The sequence below is a fragment of the Anolis carolinensis genome, unplaced genomic scaffold, assembly GCF_035594765.1.
Source record: "Anolis carolinensis isolate JA03-04 unplaced genomic scaffold, rAnoCar3.1.pri scaffold_8, whole genome shotgun sequence".
NCBI classification, from domain to species: Eukaryota; Metazoa; Chordata; class Lepidosauria; order Squamata; family Dactyloidae; genus Anolis; species Anolis carolinensis.
In genome coordinates, this window is record NW_026943819.1 from 28,756,367 (window position 1) to 28,769,395 (window position 13,029).

General features: G+C 41.7%; 1 protein-coding gene across 4 annotated transcripts in view; it reads left to right on the plus strand.

The window, feature by feature from the left end:
* The window catches only part of kcnip3 (potassium voltage-gated channel interacting protein 3), a 106,057-nt gene extending 93,860 nt beyond the window's left edge, over window positions 1-12,197 (plus strand). For all 4 annotated transcript variants that reach the window (XM_062961480.1, XM_062961479.1, XM_062961481.1 and 1 more), the window contains 4 exons: window positions 525-632; window positions 3,353-3,457; window positions 7,151-7,213; window positions 10,117-12,197. In XM_062961480.1, coding sequence (XP_062817550.1) covers window positions 525-632; window positions 3,353-3,457; window positions 7,151-7,213; window positions 10,117-10,164 — 324 coding nt within the window. In that variant the 3' untranslated portion in view covers window positions 10,165-12,197. The remainder of the gene's footprint in view (window positions 1-524; window positions 633-3,352; window positions 3,458-7,150; window positions 7,214-10,116) is intronic.
* The last annotated feature ends 832 nt before the right edge of the window (window positions 12,198-13,029 follow it).

Genomic DNA, 13,029 nt, shown 5'->3' on the forward strand with positions numbered 1-13,029 from the left:
CAGTCGCATAGATGAAAAACAACAGGAAAAACTCAGCCGCTCTCAGGACCTCAAGATCGAACTTCAAAGGCTCTGGCAGAAACCAGGGCAGGTGGTCCCGGTGGTGATGGGCACACTGGGTGCCGTGCCAAAAGATCTCAGCCGGCATTTGGAAACAATAGACATTGACAAAATCACCATCTGCCAACTGCAAAAGGCCACCCTACTGGGATCTGCACGCATCATCAGAAAATACATCACACAGTCCTAGACACTTGGGAAGTGTTCGACTTGTGGTTTTGCGAAACGAAATCCAGCATATCTATCTTGTTTGCTGTGCCATACAACGTCGTTGTGTTGATAATAATAATAATAATAATAATTTAAAGGGGCCAGACAAAGAGTGGTCACCAATACCAGATTTGAAAATAAACTACAGGCTGCAGCTTTTCCTACTTGAGTTGGGCTCTTGGGTGACGTCTCGTGCTACTCGTCCCGCTCAGAGAGACGTAGTTTTCTCAGTGTCCTTTCTTCACTTTTTGCAGGATTTTGTGGTCGGCCTCTCCATCCTCCTGCGAGGGACGGTGCACGAGAAGCTCAGCTGGGCCTTCAATCTCTACGACATCAACAAGGACGGATACATCACCAAGGAGGTACGTGCCTTGGGGACCTGGGTTCGAATCCTGGCTCGAAAAGCCACTCCTGTCATCCAGAAAGCCACCTGGGGATGCTGGGAATTGCAATCCAAGAAAGAACCCCCGGCTAAGGAGTTACAGGTCTTGTAGTCCAGCTGGAAATACTATTCCAAGCATTGCACTTGACAAATGCCAATCAAAGAGTCTTTGAGTTGCAGTGTTTCTGGGTGTTGTCGTCCCAAAGATTGACTTTCCCAAGCATCTCGGAAGTTCTAGCTTGGAGAGGCATCAGCTAAAGACCTTGTTGAACTACAACTCCCAAAAATCCACATACTGTATATACTCGAGTATAAGCCTAGTTTTTTAGCCCTTTTTTCAAGACTGAAAAAGCCCCGCTCGGCTTATACTCGGGTGAGGGTCCTGGTTGGCTTATATTTGGGTCAGCTTATACTTGAGAATATATGGTACATTTTTTAAAAATATTATTATTGGTATTATTACATTTATTATTTTTCTCTATTATTGTTGCTACTATTACATTTATTTTACTCTATTTTTATTATTATTATTATTAATACATTTATTATTTCACTCTGATCTTATTCTTATTATTATTATTGCAGTTATTATTTTACTCTATTCATTATTACTTGTATGGTATTATTACATTTATTATTTTTCTCTATTATTGTTGCTACTATTACATTTATTTTACTCTATTTTTATTATTATTAATAATACATTTATTATTTCACTCTGATCTTATTCTTATTATTATTATTGCATTTATTATTTTACTCTATTCATTATTACTTGTATGGTATTATTACATTTATTATTTTCTCTATTATTGTTGCTACTATTACATTTATTTTACTCTATTTTTATTATTATTAATAATACATTTATTATTTCACTCTGATCTTCTTATTCTTATTGCATTTATTATTTTACTCTATTCATTATTACTTGTATGGTATTATTACATTTATTATTTTCTCTATTATTGTTGCTACTATTACATTTATTTTACTCTATTTTTATTATAAATAATAATAAATTTATTATTTCACTCTGATCTTCTTATTCTTATTGCATTTATTATTTTACTCTATTCATTATTACTTGTATGGTATTATTACATTTATTATTTTCTCTATTATTGTTGCTACTATTACATTTATTTTACTCTATTTTTATTATAATTAATAATAAATTTATTATTTCACTCTGATCTTCTTATTCTTATTGCATTTATTATTTTACTCTATTCATTATTACTTGTATGGTATTATTACATTTATTATTTTCTCTATTATTGTTGCTACTATTACATTTATTTTACTCTATTTTTATTATAAATAATAATAAATTTATTATTTCACTCTGATCTTCTTATTCTTATTGCATTTATTATTTTACTCTATTCATTATTACTTGTATGGTATTATTACATTTATTATTTTTATCTATTATTGTTGCTACTATTACATTTATTTTACTCTATTTTTATTATAAATAATAATAAATTTATTATTTCACTCTGATCTTCTTATTCTTATTGCATTTATTATTTTACTCTATTCATTATTACTTGTATGGTATTATTACATTTATTATTTTCTCTATTATTGTTGCTACTATTACATTTATTTTACTCTATTTTTATTATAAATAATAATAAATTTATTATTTCACTCTGATCTTATTATTATTGCATTTATTATTTTACTCTATTTATTATTACATGTATTATTTTCCTGTATTTATTATTATTACATATATTATTTGACTCTATTATTATTAAAACGATACATAAGCACATTTACATTGAAGAAGATGAGAATAATGATTTGATCAGAGTTGGACAGTCTTATCTTAATTTTGAGTTTTATGTAAATATTCAGAAACATTTAACCCACTGATGCTTCAATAAATATAATTTTATTGGTATCTATTTTTATTTCTGAAATTTACCTCCCTCGGCTTATACTGGAGTCAATGTTTTCCCAGTTTTTTTGTGGTAAAAATAGGTGCCTCGGCTTATATTCGGGTGGGCTTATACTCGAGTATATACGGTAATAGTGAGCCAGGGATCAAACTGCATTAGTTCTACAGTGCGGACACACTCCTTATCTTGCCACGAAAGCAAAGCCACATACAGCATGAGAAAGGGATAGGCATGGGCATCGGGCCCTTGTGGAACTACAACTCCCAGAATTCCATATAGCAGTGAACCAGGGATCAAGCTGCATTAATTCTACAGTGCGGACACACTCCTTATCTTGCCACGAAAGCAAAGTCACATACAGAACTTGACTCGAACTCTAGGCAGACAGAACTCAACTGAACAGAACTGAACTGATGCAATCGTTATGCACAAGCACTTGTGTCTGGATACTCCCTAGTTCCAGCCACACATCAAGGTCATCACAGCTTCTTGGCAATTAACTCTTTCCACACTATGGTACATTCTGGATGATGCAATAAGTTGCAATACAAGCATGGCACAAATTACATTTAAACACTATCAATACACAAATCCCACATTAACAGGACACACTCCTTATCTTACCACAAAAGCAAAGTCACATACAGCATGAGAAAGGGATAGGCATGGGCATCGGGCTCTTTGGCTGCTAGTGTAATAACTCCCTTGAGTAAAAGGACCCATCTTCCCCCTTCTGAACGCCATCGGACTCTAGATCCCATCAGCTTTGCTCTCTCTTCTCTCCCAGGAGATGTTGGCCATCATGAAGTCCATCTACGACATGATGGGACGCTACACCTACCCGATCTTAAGGGACGACGCTCCGGTTGAACACGTGGAGAAGTTCTTCCAGGTATGAAACAGAGAGGCTGGGAGGCCATTGGAGCAGGACGATGGGTGTTGCGCTCCTCAACCATAATGACTCTCAGTGGAACACCCGTCATGATGGCAACATATCAACAATTCGTCCAAAAAGAGGGAGAGAGGGGCAGTGCGGGGGCCTGTATTCATGCACCGACGTCAATTCACTACATATCCATGCAAGATCCCAGTATTCAAGGGGTTCCCAAAGGTCATCTAGTCCATTCCAAGCAGGACCCCAGAATTGGGAGGGGTCTCCAGAGGTCATCTAGTCCAATCCATGCACGTCCTTGTATTCAAGGGGGAACCTAGAGGTCATCTAGTCCATTCTGTGCAAGATCCCAGGATTCAAAGGGGAACCCAGAGGTCATCTAGTCTATTCCATGCTGGATGCCAGAATTGGGAGGGGTCATCTAGTCCAATCCATGCAAGGCCCCAGAATTAGAAGGGGTCTCCAGAGATAATCTAGTCCATTCAAGACCTGATCCCAGGATTCAGAGGGGTTCCCAGAGGTCATCTAGTCCAATCCATGCAAGATCCCAGAACTGGAAAGGGTTCCCAGAGGTCATCTAGTCCATTCCATGCAAGAACCCAGAATTAGGAGGGGTTCCCAGAGGTCATCTAGTCCATTCCATGCAAGATCCCAGAACTGGAAAGGGTTCCCAGAGGTCATCTAGTCCATTCCATGCAAGATCCCAGAACTGGAAAGGGTCTCCAGAGGTCATCTAGTCCATTCCATGCAAGATCCCAGAACTGGAAAGGGTTCCCAGAGGTCATCTAGTCCATTCCATGCAAGATCCCAGAACTGGAAAGGGTCTCCAGAGGTCATCTAGTCCATTCCATGCAAGATCCCAGAACTGGAAAGGGTCTCCAGAGGTCATCTAGTCCATTCCATGCAAGATCCCAGAACTGGAAAGGGTTCCCAGAGGTCATCTAGTCCAATCCATGCAAGATCCCAGAACTGGAAAGGGTTCCCAGAGGTCATCTAGTCCATTCCGTTCAAGATCCCAGAATTGGGAGCGGTCCACAGAGGTCATCTAGTCCATTCCATGCAAGATCCCAGAACTGGAAAGGGTTCCCAGAGGTCATCTAGTCCATTCCATGCAAGATCCCAGAACTGGAAAGGGTTCCCAGAGGTCATCTAGTCCATTCCATGCAAGATCCCAGAACTGGAAAGGGTTCCCAGAGATCATCTAGTCCATTCCATGCAAGATCCCAGAACTGGAAAGGGTCTCCAGAGGTCATCTAGTCCATTCCATGCAAGATCCCAGAACTGGAAAGGGTTCCCAGAGGTCATCTAGTCCATTCCATGCAAGATCCCAGAACTGGAAAGGGTTCCCAGAGGTCATCTAGTCCATTCCATGCAAGATCCCAGAACTGGAAAGGGTCTCCAGAGGTCATCTAGTCCATTCCATGCAAGATCCCAGAACTGGAAAGGGTCTCCAGAGGTCATCTAGTCCATTCCATGCAAGATCCCAGAACTGGAAAGGGTCTCCAGAGGTCATCTAGTCCATTCCATGCAAGATCCCAGAACTGGAAAGGGTTCCCAGAGGTCATCTAGTCCATTCCATGCAAGATCCCAGAACTGGAAAGGGTCTCCAGAGGTCATCTAGTCCATTCCATGCAAGATCCCAGAACTGGAAAGGGTTCCCAGAGGTCATCTAGTCCATTCCATGCAAGATCCCAGAACTGGAAAGGGTTCCCAGAGGTCATCTAGTCCATTCCATGCAAGATCCCAGAACTGGAAAGGGTCTCCAGAGGTCATCTAGTCCATTCCATGCAAGATCCCAGAACTGGAAAGGGTCTCCAGAGGTCATCTAGTCCATTCCATGCAAGATCCCAGAACTGGAAAGGGTTCCCAGAGGTCATCTAGTCCATTCCATGCAAGATCCCAGAACTGGAAAGGGTTCCCAGAGGTCATCTAGTCCATTCCATGCAAGATCCCAGAACTGGAAAGGGTTCCCAGAGGTCATCTAGTCCATTCCATGCAAGATCCCAGAACTGGAAAGGGTCTCCAGAGGTCATCTAGTCCATTCCATGCAAGATCCCAGAACTGGAAAGGGTCTCCAGAGGTCATCTAGTCCATTCCATGCAAGATCCCAGAACTGGAAAGGGTCTCCAGCGGTCATCTAGTCCATTCCATGCAAGATCCCAGAACTGGAAAGGGTCTCCAGAGGTCATCTAGTCCATTCCATGCAAGATCCCAGAACTGGAAAGGGTTCCCAGAGGTCATCTAGTCCATTCCATGCAAGATCCCAGAACTGGAAAGGGTCTCCAGAGGTCATCTAGTCCATTCCATGCAAGATCCCAGAACTGGAAAGGGTTCCCAGAGGTCATCTAGTCCATTCCATGCAAGATCCCAGAACTGGAAAGGGTTCCCAGAGGTCATCTAGTCCATTCCATGCAAGATCCCAGAACTGGAAAGGGTTCCCAGAGGTCATCTAGTCCATTCCATGCAAGATCCCAGAACTGGAAAGGGTTCCCAGAGATCATCTAGTCCATTCCATGCAAGATCCCAGAACTGGAAAGGGTTCCCAGAGATCATCTAGTCCATTCCATGCAAGATCCCAGAACTGGAAAGGGTCTCCAGAGGTCATCTAGTCCATTCCATGCAAGATCCCAGAACTGGAAAGGGTTCCCAGAGGTCATCTAGTCCATTCCATGCAAGATCCCAGAACTGGAAAGGGTTCCCAGAGGTCATCTAGTCCATTCCATGCAAGATCCCAGAACTGGAAAGGGTCTCCAGAGGTCATCTAGTCCATTCCATGCAAGATCCCAGAACTGGAAAGGGTCTCCAGAGGTCATCTAGTCCATTCCATGCAAGATCCCAGAACTGGAAAGGGTTCCCAGAGGTCATCTAGTCCATTCCATGCAAGATCCCAGAACTGGAAAGGGTTCCCAGAGGTCATCTAGTCCATTCCATGCAAGATCCCAGAACTGGAAAGGGTCTCCAGAGGTCATCTAGTCCATTCCATGCAAGATCCCAGAACTGGAAAGGGTCTCCAGAGGTCATCTAGTCCATTCCATGCAAGATCCCAGAACTGGAAAGGGTCTCCAGAGGTCATCTAGTCCATTCCATGCAAGATCCCAGAACTGGAAAGGGTTCCCAGAGGTCATCTAGTCCATTCCATGCAAGATCCCAGAACTGGAAAGGGTCTCCAGAGGTCATCTAGTCCATTCCATGCAAGATCCCAGAACTGGAAAGGGTTCCCAGAGGTCATCTAGTCCATTCCATGCAAGATCCCAGAACTGGAAAGGGTTCCCAGAGGTCATCTAGTCCATTCCGTTCAAGATCCCAGAATTGGGAGCGGTCCACAGAGGTCATCTAGTCCATTCCGTTCAAGATCCCAGAATTGGGAGCGGTCCACAGAGGTCATCTAGTCCATTCCATGCAAAATCCCAGAACTTGAAAGAGTCCTCAGAGGTCATCTAGTCCATCCTTTGCTCCAGGCAAGATTTTCTACTAAAACATCCCCGTCACAAACCTCTCCCGGCAATTGTTAATTGGTTATTTGGCCCCTTTGGCGGAGAAGGCTAGCGTCCTTGGAAAACTGCAATTTTTCTGCAGTATTGAGCTATAGCAGTTCAAGTGAGGTCAGATGGCATAGAGACTCAGCCTATGATAGACTTGGAAGGCAATGTATTGATTAAAGCTTGACCAGGCACCTGTCATTCTATATTTCAGAAAATGGACAAAAACCAGGACGGCGTGGTCACCATCGAAGAGTTCCTAGAGACATGTCAAAAGGTGAGGTTGCATTCAGGGGTCCTGAATCTGACAGCAAAGTACCGTATATACTCGAGTATAAGCCGACCCGAATATAAGCCGAGGCACCTAATTTTACCGCAAAAAACTGGGAAAACATTGACTCCAGTATAAACCGAAGGTGGTAAATTTCAGAAATAAAAATAGATACCCATAAAATTACATGAATTGAGGCATCAGTAGGTTCAATGTTTTTGAAGCTCAAATTTAAGATAAGACTGTCCAACTCTGATCAAATCATTATTCTCATCTTCTTCAGTGTAAATGAGCTTACGTATCCTTTTAATAATAATAGAGTAAAATAATACATGTAATAATAATAATAATAATAATAAATACAGGAAAATAATACATGTAATAATAAATAGAGTAAAATAATAAATGTACCATATATTCTCAAGTATAAGCTGACCCAAATATAAGCCAACCAGGACCCTCACCCGAGTATAAGCTGAGGGGAGCTTTTTCAGTCTTAAAAAAGGGGCTGAAAAACTCGGCTTATACTCAAGTATATACAGTAATTTGATGTTTAATAGGCTTTTCCTTAATTCCTCTTTATTATCCAACATTTTCACTTATCCAGCGTTCTGTCGGCCCGTTTAGGTTGGATAAGCAAGACTCTACTGTAGTTGCAAAAAATGTTGGGTCCATAATTTTGGAAACACCCTGAAAAACTATTCACCCCTTCCCCAATTTCGTAATGAATATTGGAAATATTTTTCCATTGGTCGCATAGGCTTGATTATTATTTTATTTTATTTATTTATTTATTTATTTATTTATTTGCTACATTTATATGCCGCCCTTCTTTCTCACCCCGAAGGGGACTCAGAGCGGCTTACAAATTAAAGTTACATACAATATTATATTAGTATAGTACCATACTGGTAACAAATTACTATATTGTACTGTATCAACATATTGTAATATTATTAGTAACTAGCTGTGCCCGGCCACGCGTTGCTGTGTCTGAGTCTGGTGTTGTTGGTCAGTCTGCATTAGGTTGTATTGATGCTGTGACCTCCACCCTTCTTTATACTCACATTAGTCGTAGTATTTGAAGTCTGTTACCTTCTTCAATTTTTGTGTTGATTGAAAATTGCTTGAGATCCCTGTTGTCTTTGGTTTGTTGTTAGTTGTAATGTCTGATTCTGCTGAGTGCGGTTTATATTTTTATTGTGGTACAATAGTCTTTTTTTTGTTTTGCCTGTGTAGGTGTTTATTATTATTGTTGTTGTAGTGGTCATGAAGGTTGGATAAGTTAGAGGCTACTGTATTGTTTTTTGGAGGCCCAGTGTAGCACTGACTGGCCTCTCAGCCTCAGTGCCTGGCTGTTTCTTGCCTGTGATGGTGTTGATTCTTATTGTTGTTGTTGTTGTCATTGTTATTATTGTAATTGTTTTTTTGGAGGCCAAGTGTGAATGTAGGGATTGGGGAGGTGGATGAGTTGTGTTGTCAAATGTTGTATTTGTTATAGTCACAATGCGTTGTTGTGAGTTTTGTGCGTTTGGATTGTGGTTTTGTGGTATGGTTGTGTTTTTACAACTGAGAGGCAAGGCTTTTGTGTTGTGTTGTGAAGTTTTGTATTTCTGGGTCGTTTAGTTGTGTGCCAAGTTTTGTATTTCTGGGGCGTTTAGTTGTGTTGTTATAGTCACGATGCATTGTTGTGAGTTTTGTGGGTCCGGATTGTGGTTTGGTGGTGTGGTTGTGTTGTTACAATCAGGAGGGAATGCTTTTGTGTTGTGTTGCCAAGTTTCGTATTTCTGGGGCGTTTAGTTGTGTTGTTATAGTCATGATGCGTTGTTGTGAGTTTTGTGGGTCCGGTGTAGTTTTGTGGTGTGGTTGTGTTGTTACAACCGGGAGGCAAGGCTTTTGCATTGTTTTGCCAAGTTTTGTATTTCTGGGGCGTTTAGTTGTGTTGTTATAGTCATGATGCGTTGTTGTGAGTTTTGTGGGTCCGGATTGTGGTTTTGTGTTGTGGTTGTGTTCTTACAACTGGGAGGCAAGGCTTTTGCGTTGTGTTGTCAAATTTTGTATTTCTGGGACGTGTAGTTGTGTGCCAAGTTTTGTATTTCTGGGGCGTTTAGTTGTGTTGTTATAGTCACAATGCATTGTTGTGAGTTTTGTGGGTCCGGATTGTGGTTTTGTGGTGTGGTTGTGTTGTTACAACCGGGAGGCAAGGTTTTTGCGTTGTGTTGTCAAGTTTTATATTTCTGGGGCGTTTAGTTGTGTGCCAAGTTTCGTATTTCTGGGACGTTTAGTTGTGTTGTTATAGTCACGATGCATTGTTGTGAGTTTTATGGGTCCGGATTGTGGTTTTGTGGTGTGGTTGTGTTGTTACAACCTGGAGGGAAGGCTTTTGCATTGTGTTGCCAAGTTTCGTATTTCTGGGGCGTTTAGTTGTGTTGTTATAGTCATGATGCGTTGTTGTAAGTTTTGTGGGTCCTGTGTGGTTTTGTGGTGTGGTTGTGTTGTTACAACTGGGAGGCAAGGCTTTTGCGTTGTGTTGCCAAGTTTTGTATTTCTGGGGCGTTTAGTTGTGTTGTTATCGCATGATGCGTTGTTGTGAGTTTTGTGGGTCTGGATTGTGGTTTTGTGGTGTGGTTGTGTTGTTGTAACCTGGAGGCAAGCCTTTTGCATTGTGTTGCCAAATTTCGTATTTCTGGGATGTTTAGTTTTGTTGTTATAGTCACTGCGCAAACAACTTTATCATTTTATATATATAGATATGACATGTAAAATATGATATATAATTAATATTATTATATTGTATTATTAGTATTATATCGTATTGCAATATAATATTATGAATATTATATGTTATTATTATATTATATGTATTTTCCTCTGATTGATTTCCAAGCTGTTGGTTGGTTTCTTTCCAGGACGAGAACATCATGAACTCCATGCAACTCTTTGAAAACGTCATTTAGGACTTTTAGGGGGGAAAATCCCCTTTCCGGCTCCTCCGACCCTTCCGCACTCGAACTTTCTTCCTTGCGAAGCACACACTCTCTCCATGGAGAAAGACAACAACAAACAAACCAAAAACTCTTTTGTAGATTCAAACCGGGGGTGGAGGGGAGCGGGAAGAGCCAAAACATAAATAAGCCCCCCAGGAAAAAGATAAACGCCACTAGCTTGCCGGATTTGCAGGGTTTTTATGACTAAAGGAGGAAAAGAGACTGATAGCGAAGTTGGATGGCCATCTGCCGGGAGGGTTTGGATGGTGCTTTTCCTGCCTGGCGGAAGGAAAAGGCTTGGACTAGATGCCCTTTGGGGAGCTCTTCCAACTCTTCTACAACAAAGAAAGGAGAATATTATGTTAAGCAAAGGTGTGATGGCTATCTGCCGGGAGGGATCGGATGGTGCCGAGGCATGATGGCTATCTGCTAGGAGGGATCGGATGGTGCCTTCCTTTATGGCTGAAAGAGGTCTAGACTCGATGCCACTTCCAACTCTTTGATTCTATGTTCCTGTTTCTTATGTTCATGAGTGAATGGCCATCTCTTGGGAGGGATCGGATGGTGCCGTCCTTTATCATGATTGAATGGCCATCTCATGGGACGGATCGAATGGTGCCGTTCTTTATCATGAGTGAATGGCCATCTCTTGGGAGGGATCGGATGGTGCCATCCTTTATCATGAGTGAATGGCCATCTCATGGGACGGATCGAATGGTGCCGTTCTTTATCATGAGTGAATGGCCATCTCTTGGGAGGGATCAGATGGTGCCATCCTTTATCATGAGTGAATGGCCATCTTTTGGGAGAGATCGGATGGTGCCATCCTTTATCATGAGTGAATGGCCATCTCTTGGGAGGGATCGGATGGTGCCATCCTTTATCATGAGTGAATGGCCATCTTTTGGGAGGGATCGGATGGTGCTGTCCTTTATCATGACTGATAATGATTGCATGGCCATCTCTTTATCATGATTACATGGCCATCTCTTGGGAGGGATCGAATGGTGCCATCCTTTATCATGATTGAATGGCCATCTCTTGGGTGAGATTGGATGGTGCCGCCCTTTATCATGACTGAATGGCCATCTTTTGGGAGGGATTGGATGGTGCCGTCCTTTATCAGGATTGAATAAAGCAAGGGCACGTCTACACTGTGGAATTAATGCGGTTTTGATACCACTTGAACCTCCATATCTCGATGCTGCGTATATCCCGGGAGTTGTAATTTTACAAAGCCTTGAGCCTTTTCTGCCAAACTTCCGGGATACCATAGCATTGAGCCAATGCAGCCCAAGTGGCGCCAAACTGGATTAATTCTGCAGTGTAGATGCACCCAAGATCTGTTCATCCAGGTGTAAACAACATGCTCTCCTAAACTGCTGCCCTGTGCCATAGATCCCAAATGGGACCGGACCTGTCTCGTTCATTTGTCAGCATTTCCGAGGTTCTACACTGTATAATTAACCCAGTTTAGTGCCACTTTAGCTGCCATGGCTACAGTCTTGAGCCTAAACCTCTCACGATTCTATAGGACAGGTATTGGAAAGCTTGGGCCTAAGCTTCCCAATACCTATCCTATTATTATAAACTAGCATTAAGCAATTGCAGTTGCAAGTGGTACCAAACTGGGTTAATCCCACAGTGTAGACAGATGCAACCCTTTCTCAGGATTTGTGAGTTTGCACTAAAGAAGTCGTATCTCCAATCATTTCGTGATGAGAAACCAATGAACTATTGTTCTTCCCAAAAGTAAGGAAAACCCTAAATAGATTGCAATTCATTATGTGTTCTTTGAAAAAAGCAGATCCATCTGTGCAGAAGCCCAGAAAGGAAATGCATTTTTTTTAATTTTTGCATTTTGCACAAAGCGTTGTGTCTGCATTGTAGATTTAACACAGTTTCGGCACTCCCAGGATTCCATAGTCGTTGAAAGCAATCCCAAACTGCATTAAGTCTACAGTGTAGCTGCATCCTGCAGTAAGGATTTTGGCTTATTGTTATAATAATGAAAGAAAAAAGCAAGATAATAATAATATTAATAATAATAATAATAATGAGCCCTCAATGGCGCCGCGGATTAAACTGCTGAGCTGCTGAACTTTCTGATTGAAAGGTCGGTAGTTCGAATTCAGGGAGCAGGGTGAGTTCCCGCTGTTAGCCCCAGCTTCTGCCAACCTAGCAGTTTGAAAGCATGCAAAAAAAGTGAGTAGATCAATAGGTACTGATGGTGCAGTGGGTTAAACCATGGCCATGATCCAGGCTTTGAACTGTCAACCTTTTGGTGGGGAAGATTTGCAGCAGCATTGACGGCATTTTCTTAGGGGTGCTTTAATACCTCCCCGCTTTTAAGCAGTACCTATTTATCTACTCGCGTTTTGCTTTCCAACTGCTACATAGGCAGAAGCTGGGCTAAAGGCCAGGATCTCACCCTGATCCGGGCTTTGAACTGTCAACCTTTTGGTTGGGAAGATTTGCAGCAGCATTGCCGGCATTTTCTTATGGGTGCTTTAATAACTTCCTGCTTTTAAGCAGTACCTATTTATCTACTTTCATTTTGTTTTCCAACTGCTACATCGGCAGAAGCTGGGCTAAAGGCCAGGAGCTCACCCTGATCCGGGCCAGTTGGGAAGATTTGCAGCAGCATTGCCGCCGTTTTCTTAGGGGTGCTTTAATACCTCCCCACTTTTAAACAGTACCTATTTATCTACTCGCATTTTGCTTTCCAACTGCTACGTAGGCAGAAGCTGGGCTAAAGGCCAGGATCTCACCCTGATCCAGGCTTCGAACTGTCAATCTTTCAGTTGGCAGGATTTACAACATCTGGTGGTTAAT